At 37.2% G+C, this 10,131-nt stretch overlaps 1 protein-coding gene across 10 annotated transcripts in view; it reads left to right on the forward strand.

Moving 5' to 3' along the window:
* The window catches only part of ccdc136b (coiled-coil domain containing 136b), a 36,854-nt gene extending 30,190 nt beyond the window's left edge, over positions 1-6,664 (forward strand). For 8 of the 10 annotated variants that reach the window (XM_088080414.1, XM_088080415.1, XM_088080411.1 and 5 more), the window contains 2 exons: positions 964-1,076; positions 2,503-6,664. In XM_088080414.1, coding sequence (XP_087936540.1) covers positions 964-1,076; positions 2,503-2,515 — 126 coding nt within the window. In that variant the 3' untranslated portion in view covers positions 2,516-6,664. The remainder of the gene's footprint in view (positions 1-963; positions 1,077-2,502) is intronic. The other 2 variants (XR_015777055.1, XM_088080408.1) reach the window with 2 other exon arrangements.
* Positions 6,665-10,131: the final 3,467 nt, after the last annotated feature.

Genomic DNA, 10,131 nt, shown 5'->3' on the forward strand with positions numbered 1-10,131 from the left:
AGAACTCTTAAGTTGAACCTTCTGAATTCAAAACAACACAATAACAAATTCATTGCCCTTTTCTGCGAGGTTTTTATCTGCCTGTTGTTTGTCCTCTGGGTTTGGCTTTTTGACAGCACAGTTTGGGAACGCAGCGCAGCGTGACCCTTAAATGCACCAACCTTAGGACAATCTGTGGTTTTAACTGCTTAAAGACAGACTCAGTATTCTGCAAGTGGATTTTCATACAGTTTTAAAAAGAATGGATGCCGGTGGCTATTTGTAAGCAAAAAAGAAAATAATCCAAAAATCTTTGGAGAACAAACAAAAAAAATATGCTGTGTTTTGGAAATTGATTGAGAGCAATGCAAAGTACTGTACCGAATGTGATCCGTTATGTTTTATAGTCAGAAACAAACTAAAACTCTGTGTTTTGTCTGCAACAGCCGTGATGAGATGTCTCTGCGTTGTGTCAAACTGTCTACCCGTGCCTGTCTCTGATGCTGTCCTTGTTCTCTGAATGTCCATGACCTCTCAGCCTGTTCGATGACAAATTTAGCAAAACATAAAAACAAATTAACAATAAAATGAGGATAGAGAGACAAAAATACCACCATATGCTAGTCACAACATTCACGCTGTATGTCTTTCTTTCTTTCTTTGTCACCATAACATCACACGGAGCCCACAAATGCCACACAGGACCGCTCACACATACTCACATTGAGTTGATGTGTATGTCACCTTAAAGTTATGCATTCTTTGTTCAACAGGAAATGTAAATCACTCCATCACAACCCTCCCCCCTTTATTTCACGGCCATAGACCATGTCACACTTTTAATTTCGTGATTTGTGGTGATCCATTTGTGCTGTTGTCACACCCTTTTTATCTGTGTTTTTATTATTTGGATACTTCAGTCCATCCATTCATTCATTCCCTTCATCCCCATGGTCCTTGTGTTTGTTTTTATTCCCTCCTCAGATATTCATCCATGCGTCTGAGCACCCTGTTCTCTCCATCCCCTTCATAGGAATGATTGTAATATTGGCTGTGATCTGGTGCTGGTTGTCGGAGCTGGCGTCCCAGAGGGCAAGGTATGGGAGGAGCTTATCTCTATCTGATGTGTAATGCTACATACAGTTCTTACACATTGATTAAAGAGTCAGTTCACCCAAATAACATGAAAACATACTTAATCTCAAAGTGTATCTAGCTATGTAGCTATGCAGACAGAAAATTAAGTTTCATCCCGAAAAAACAGCTATTATTTACTCTGAATGATTTGCAAAAACAGCCTGTTACTGTCATAAACAGCCTGTTACTCATGTGACCCCGCCCTCAAATATACGTAACCTTGGCCTTAATAAAATGTTAACAGTGAGGTCTTTCAAAAATAAAAAATGTAAAAAAAAAAAAAAGAGTAGAATTAAGGCACTGTTTCTTTGAAAACGTGTTGCTGGATTTCTTCTATTATCTATCCTGTTTGAAAGGAGTCAGAAATATCTCCAACCTGAGCAACTGCATGATTCGATACTAAAAGTGAGTGTTTTGTGTTATTTGGGTGAACTGACACCTTAATATAAATGACTGCCCAATATTCACGTAAAGTGGTGGTTGTTATGGGAGGGTCTAAACTGCAAAAATGCCAAAATCTCCTGGATAAATCTCCAGTTATTGAAGGTAGATAATGATATGATATATTAAAACTGATATTAAAACTTAATTATGGTAAGTGGACATGGGACGGGTGGGCAGTTTGGCAAATTAGAATGAAATATTTCTTTGAATGCCACTGAAAAAGTCATTCACAGAAATAGCTGAACATTTGGGGAAATGTGCTTATTTGCTTTCTTGCAAGGAGTTATCCGAGGAGATTGAAACCAATCTCATACTTGAGTGAAATATGAAGCTCCAGCCTGGAGACAGTTAGCCTAGCTCAGCTTAAAATCTTGAAACGGAGGAAACAGCTAGCCTGGCTCTGTCTAAATTAAAAAAAATACCTCTGCCAGCCCATGTGAAACTCTGTCATTATCACATTGTATGTTGTTGGTTTAATCTTTGAACAAAAAAAAATTGAAAAACACCTATTTGTGGTCTTTGAGAGGAGTTAAGAGCTGTATTTAGGGCTAGGCTAATTGTTGTTGTCTTTGTTACCACAACTAGCAGAGACAGCATTTCAATTCTGGGCAGACAGATAAACTGTTGTCTGTCCAAAAATAGTGACAGCATGTAGACTAACTACCCTTAAACCACAAATGTTTGCTTTTATTTGTGTGCATGTAGTTTTCAATTTGGCAACTTGTTTTTTATGCTAATATTAAGCTAAGCTAATCACCTACTGGCTCCAGCTCCATGTAGAGACATGAGCGTGGTATCAGCTAATCTCACTGTATGTAAGAGAGCAAAAAAGTATAATTCCTATAATGTCAGTATATTCCTCTAGAAGCCCGGTGTGGTTTATGTGGCTGACGGAGAGCCTCTACAGACTCTTAACAGCACTCTTTTCCTGTCTTCCTTCAGGGGAGTGAGGTAGGTTGGAACTCCATTTTGACGATCACTGCAGCCGCGGCAGTGTTACTAATGATGACTAGCTTGTTGAGAGCTCTCGTCCGATGTTGATTGGATGGACAACAACCGCACAGGGACAGACGTCTGCTTCAGACCAGCCCTCGTTCCCTCCTGCCATGTCTTTAGACCGAACTGGAATTCTCTAAATGTGATAGAGCTGACAGCTGCGTAGTGTAAAATGTTGTCGCTAATGAGAAGGTACCACGTGCACTGAGAGCGACGCGCTCAGTCTCATTTGAGATTGAAGATGATGAGTTGACCTGCAAAGAGCCCACATGAGGACTGATCTCCACTAAATGTATGCTGGTGTTGTGTCACTGCTCCTCTGTGTCTGTGAATATTATTTTTCTCTTGTTTAGCTAAAATGTGATAAAAAAAAAAAAAAAGATTATTAATGTGCACCAAATGGTTATTTAGTTTATTTGAATATTATTTATTTATTTGTTTGTTTAAATATTGTTCATAGTTGTCTCTGATAAGTAATATGGAGTCTGAACATTTAAGGCACTGAAAACTATGAGTTTGCATTTTGTGTTAATAAGTTGATTTTAATTACTTCTTTTGTTTCCCCCAAAATACTGCTAATACATTCTGGGGTGAAATCAGGTAATTTGTGGCATCTGGTGAAAGGGATTAAATATTTAGCAGCCGTAACTGTTACTACCTGTTTGCTTGACATAAAACATTTTCGGTTGATCTGAGATAAACAGGATTGGCACACCAGAGATTAAAAACAAATTTGGTCCCAGAACGTCCCTGTTAAATTATATGTCATGTTGATTTTAACTTTTTGGTAATAAGAGTACTGCAGCTAAAACAATAAGGGTCTCTCTCATACAACCGTTGTATGTGGGGTTTGTGAACCTCATCTGGGTCCCATGGGTAAACCTACCCATGTGTGCAGTTGGCAGGGGGAGCACACTAGGCTCTGCTTCCATGAATATTTAATTAAAGTACCACCAATCTGATGTTCAGAGCTACATGCTTTTCATCATGGGGCCATTATGGAACCATTGGACAATCCCATATAGGGTCCTTTTTTTTTCTAGCCCATTTGCTATCCACATGGACCCCACATACAAATGTTGGCTGGGGTATAAAATAAAAAATGGTTGTAGGATGTTGCAATCAAAAAAAATATATAATCGGAATGTTTTCACAATACACTTTATTTTTATGGGAAAGTGTTTTGAGTGAACAAAATGCATTCATGAAAAAATAGACAAAAATTAAGACTTTTCTTTTTCGAAGTGAAACTGGCATGTTTTTTTTTTTTAAGCTACCAACGTAACTTATACTGTTGTGTGCCACCTTGTAATATTAAAGACATTTTTAGTATTTTTGTCATTTAAAATATATTAAAGATGACATTGTGAGTTCATGTCAGCCACAATATTAAAAAAATAGCCATCAGAACAAATTGGTAATAAAGTTAAAAGAACACACACGCATGTCCACTGTAGACAATATGACACCAAGGCAGCAAAAGAAAAGAGAAATCATGGCAGAAAAAAATGGAAAATCTATTTTGATAAATAGTTAGGTTACACTGATGATTTAAGGAATTAATGACTGAACTGATAAACGGATTTAACCAATTAAAAAACAAACATTATTGTCCCATTTTAACTGACTGTGTAATCTGAATGATGTTGGGGTTTTTGTTGTGTTTGAATGTTCATAATATTTTGCTTGGCAACATATTTTCTGGAAAAATCATTGAAAGTTTTGGGAAAGTCATGGACTCTTGTTTTGTGTAATGACGTGGTTCCATGCAGTCTTTCGTGGATAACCTTTCCCATAATGTAACATAATGGCAAATTTATTTTCTGTAGCTGTCGACATAACGTAGCTCTAATCTGCGTCGATGTGTGACAACCTTTGTTTGAGGGAGGGTAACTGTACACACATCACGCAGGAAAAAGTAACGCCTGCACACTTAAACCACACAAGTTAAATGAAGACAACGTTTCGATTCTACTTCGATCTTTGTATTAATATCTCTCTTGCACATCAGTAGGCTGACGAGCTCAATGGTGGCAGTTATGGTTAACCGTTTCAACCATTCATTGTGGTAAAACTATCGACAATCAACCTTTGTTTACCATCAAGTACATTTTTCATTTTCTCTCCGCGTCCCCTCTCTCTCTTTATGTATGCCAGCGAGCTGAAATTATGTTTGAATAGAGATTGAATTTAATATGTTTGAATACTGCCCGACAAGCGGGGGCAAGACAAAAAAAACTTTCATTTTTTTTGAAAAGTCATTAAAAAGTTTTGAAATGTTCTCCCTGAAGATGTGTGGGAACCCTGAATATAGCAGAGATCCATAACAAGTTCCTAAAAGTAACACTTAAGGTAGTATCCAGAACTTTAGGTGTTTTTCTTTGTTATCTAGCAAAAAGTCTCCCACATTACCTGACTTCACCCCATCCTGCAAAACTGGATTAAATGTCCAAAAAAAAACGAATAAATTAACATCATCCTGCCATTCCCGACAATCCTGCTAATATAGATTTTTTCCCTACACAGTTTTGGAATATTAGATTGATCCTCTCCACTGTAAACACAGATGACATGCTATCATAACCCAAACAGTCTAAGCTCGGCGTATAATGCTGATGTTTAACCCCTCCTGGGTGCAGCCAGCTCTTTTTCACAGTGTTTTTCAGTTATGTGTTTTGCTCCGGGCTCTGTCACTTCCTCCTGCCTCACGACCGTCTTGTGTCTGACTCTGAAATCAAACAACTCCCACCTTCTTCTCTAATTATCAGTTAACCAAGACGCCAGAACGTCTGCGCAGTATTTCTGATTCATCCTGCCTTCCCACAGCTCACTTTGAAAATCTGAAATCTTAAACACCCACGTTGTAACAATATGGTTTGCTGTAGCTTTGTAAGGTGTTAGTAAAGATATCACAGCAACTTTGGAAGAAAATTGTAGGATGATGGAGCTTTATTCTTACATTTTCTAACATTTCGATGTGGAGAATTTGGTGTTTGTTCCTCTCCAGCAGGATTTAAACGCCAAGTGTGCTATTTAGCCTAGATTGACAGTGATTGCAGGTTTTTCCAGGTACGCAGTGCGAGAGTGTTCACTGCCAGCGTTCCCTTGTTTACTGATGACACGTTTTATGTGACAAACTGCAGATCTGACAAACAGCGGTTGACATACGGTCACACTTTGATTAAGCCACTGATCCGTCTCAAGCTAAAGATCAGGGTTAGTTAGCTGTGAGGGTGTTTTAAAAACCAATATTGTTCCAAAATATGTAAATAAGATGTCAGAAAAAAGTTTAAGCATTAATTACAAAAAAATGTATATGTATATGTGGAAGGATTCTGATAAATGTTTACATTTGTGATTTTTTTTGTGTGAAAAACGCATGCTAGAAAACATAGAAGCACAATATATAATTTATGTTGATCCTGTTTCTTTGTATTTCATGTAAATAGTTACGACACAAAGTACTATGGGAGAGAAATTTCTTAAATCCATTTGTACTAGCTTTGTAGAAAGTTTATCTATTTTGAAAGAGCATCGTATATTTGATAGCCAGATTATATGTGTAAATGTTTATTTATGGTGACGTTATTCAGAAGGAACTGCTAGCATTGCTGATCATTTTCAGTACCTCTTTGTTGTCGCATGCACTCAGATTGCATTTGACCTTAGTTGCTAGATAGAGCAATATGACTCGTTAAATTCAGAAATGTATTATAATCTTTTCTGAAACATTTGTCATTAAACAAATCCTTGATAAGCAATGCCTGACCAATGTTGTTTCTGCATATGAAAACACACAAAGGACACAATGTGCCACTGGACTGCAGATGTTGTCACTGTCTGTTAAAAAGTTATCAGTTTGCAGTAGAAGTTTAATTCCCATTGACTGCAATGGTGCATGTTGTCTGATTCAGATGATTCTTTTCCATTATTTCATGATTATTAACTTCACCACAGTTCCACAAGTTTCTATATTGCACTGTGTTTCTCAGCTTGTTGCTTTGCATATTGACAGCGTTGTTGTTTTCAATATAGTTGTGGCTATTTTGTTACCTGGAGGTCTATTTTGTACTGTAAATGACTTGAGAAAATAAATATACCCGCCCCACATGATGTCTGAGCACTTTCTTTTCTTGGAAGGTGGCCTCACCGTCAGTCTCATTCATGAAATCACCAGCAGACTACCTGAGTGGGAGCCGTCTCCCTGCTGAGATTACATTACACGGGTAGTATATGGATATTAATAACCTTCACTCCAGAGACGTGACATGAGCTCACAGACACGGATTCTTTACAGATGGCAGGAACTGGTGTGTCAACGTTGTTGATGAGGCCCATAAACTACGCACATTACTCCACGACTCACGGTTCGCTAAGTTCAAGTATGTCTAATTATCTAAAAGTGGCGTGGACGTGCAGACCGACTCATAAGGTTAGCTTAACCCTCACTGAGGAACCTTCTGTCACTTGAAGTTAAATAAGTTTCCCCAAATATTCCCAGCAGATTCCGAATCAGGTTTCTGTCTCATTCTGTGTGGGTAAGAAATGTGTTTTTAATGGTCTGAATGTCAGATCCAGATCACCAGTGAAATCTAATCAAGCGGGCCTTGGCCTCGGGCCTATCTGTCCAGCAAATTCTCCCCCAAATCCCCTCTTAAATATTTAATATAGTCACCTGACAGACTAACGGGGGAAAAGCTAATTAAAAAAGGCAGACAGCTGAAAGTGAGAGCAGCCATGGGCAGTCTCTTGCGATATAATGTCAGTGTTCAGGTCAACTACGAGCCTCCGTGGTTTGATTTTTGGCTCAATTCACTCATAGATTCGGATGGACTTCCGCACAGTCAAGTAGAACCAGTAATCTCATATTCATTTATAAATCTCTGCTGCTGAAGCTTCCAAAATACTGAAAATCTCTTCTGTCATTTAAGTCGAGTATACCATCCAGTACCCACTCTGCAATATATTTCACAGTGCTGTACGCAGGAAGGCCAAACATATAATTACAGATTCATCACATCCATTACACTCGTCTAGCTGTCGATTTAAGGTCCCGAAAAACAACCAGAGCAAATATAAGACGTCCTTTATTCCTCAGGCCATACAAGCACAAAATGATTGTATAAGAGAACGCTATTATTTTATAAGATGTGCTCTCTTTTATTATTTATATAACTTACTGCTCCTGCATGCCTATTTACACCATTGTATCTTTTACATTGTATATTTGTGCGTTTCTTGGTGTATTGTGTTATGTGTTTGCATGTACCTTTGCAGTGTTTGAGAGAAGCCAAAGACAACGTTTCCACTGAGGTGGACAATAAAGCTTATATATCTACTTAAGATATCCCTCATGTGAGCCCTAATGTTGGCAGAACTGGCCTCAGGTATGATGCACATTTTAAATGGAATGAACTGCCAACTGAGTCTTAAATTCCCCCTGGAGATTTTAAAGCTTTATTATGTAATGTTTTGGGTTTGTTTGGGTTTGTTTGGGGTTATTTTTACATTGAAACTTTTCTTTTAATCCCTTGTTTACTGTGTTGTTGTGCTCCTGTGTTTCTTGTTCTCAAACCTTTCTTGAAAAAGAGAGCTTAAACCTTACTGAGGCTGCCTGTTAAAATAAAGCTGAAAAAAGAGAGAAAATATTACATGCATCCTATAAAGGGGAGGATTGTATTATATTATTATGACACAATATTGATATTCAAAATCCCACTTTGTAAGGTTGAACATGTGCCATACATTGAGGCAAACGTGTCCTAATAATAACTAATCTTTTCAATTTTGTTACAGTTGAACTTTTCTAGCGTTAATTTGCCCACAGTGGTGTTTACTTTTGAGGTTCATGCTCACTTGAGTATTTTTAAATAATGCTACTTCATAAACTTGAACTCTGCTGCATTTAAGTGGCAAATATTGTACGTTTTACTCCACTTCACTTATTTGACAATAAGGCTGTGTATTGACAAGAATCTGGTGATGCAATACTTACAACAATACAGGGGTTACAATCCAAGACATTGCAAAATATTGCTTAAGTGTAAGCAAGGTGATATGAAAGAACACACCAATGTATGCATAAAGTTTACTTTTACTACATTTTGTGTAATCTGAGCAAAGGAATTAACATTCTCCCATATCAGTAAAAAATATACATTTGTAATTAAAGTGCTTGCAGGATTCTTTAGAGCAAGAAATTTTTAAAAAGTAAACAATTAAAAATCAATTCAGCGTTTTGTGAATTGATAAAGAATCACAAAACATAATAAAATAGTTTATGCTTGTTTTACCTTTACTTTTAATTCCTTAAGTAAATTTTGCTGGCTGTAACTTTAGTAAAATGTCTTTTTACTTGCAGTGGATTTTTTTTACTTTGACATATTGCCATTTTTTTTTTAAATGTGAATGTTGTTTAACATGATACCTGTGGATGTCAATATGACAGTTTTGTAACAACACAATTTTAGGATGAGATGCTCATATTGAATTTTTTGTTACACCATGAGATAACACGATTTACATAGACTGGAAATTAAGTTTAATTCCCTATTTTTTAACATATAGGAATATTCTGGCTCATACTTCAAGTGTGCATAACATGGCTAAAATGGTTGAAGAACAAACAAGAAAAACCTTTGGAGTCTCCTGTTTCATGGTGGGAGATCACCATGAGGACCCCTGGCTGTGTCCAGGCTGAGTATCCTAAGAATGCCTTCTGCATGTGTCACAGTTATTCTTACCTCCCACTACTTCATCAAGGATGGCGCTGGCATCTGGTGTCACTGCCATGTCACTGACTGCTGAGTCACAGCACCATGACGGCCCACGAACCTGCAGCAAACACAATATTTATTGGAAATGACTCATTTTGTGTATGGATGATCAATCTTACCATGCACACTTGCTGTCAGACTGTCTCAGTGTATCAGTGTATTTCTGTGCACAGCCTCATCTTCGATCAATGGATGCTGTCACGCTGACACAGTTGGAGAAGACACTAATTTGTTTTAAGTCAATTCAAGAAGTCAGTTTGTCCTCTTTGTTTAGTGTGGAAAAACGTATTTTTATGTGGCCTTGACAGACATTTATAAGTGTAAATTAAGCTAAAAATTCTGAATTGAGTGAGTTGAAAGGCAAAATCTCAGTTCTTGTAACTGAACCTATTTCCTATAATATATTTAATTACTATGGTTTTGCTTGATGTGCAGGAACATTAATACAAAATAAAGTGTTTTCTTTACTATCAAGCAACCTTCCATTACAGAAGTACTACTGTAAAATTAGCTTATACATATATATATATATATATATACACACATCCTAATTAAAATTAGGCTGTCTATGAAAATGAAAGTGTTGGTACTACATGACCAAGTACAAGTACCAGAATGTACTTTGCCACACAAAAAAAACACTCCCGTTGGTGGGCGATGTACAGTATAATATGGCGTCCCTTCAAATAAATGTTTTTGGTTTATTTAATGATGTTGCCTGTAGTGGGAGGTAGCATGGTAAATCTATGATAAATACTGTATAAATAACAAACTTAAGGAAGTATCCATCAAGATGTTT

The sequence above is a fragment of the Plectropomus leopardus genome, chromosome 7 (genome assembly GCF_026936395.1).
Source record: "Plectropomus leopardus strain MGB_pleo_1.0 chromosome 7, ASM2693639v1, whole genome shotgun sequence".
Classification (NCBI taxonomy): domain Eukaryota; kingdom Metazoa; phylum Chordata; class Actinopteri; order Perciformes; family Serranidae; genus Plectropomus; species Plectropomus leopardus.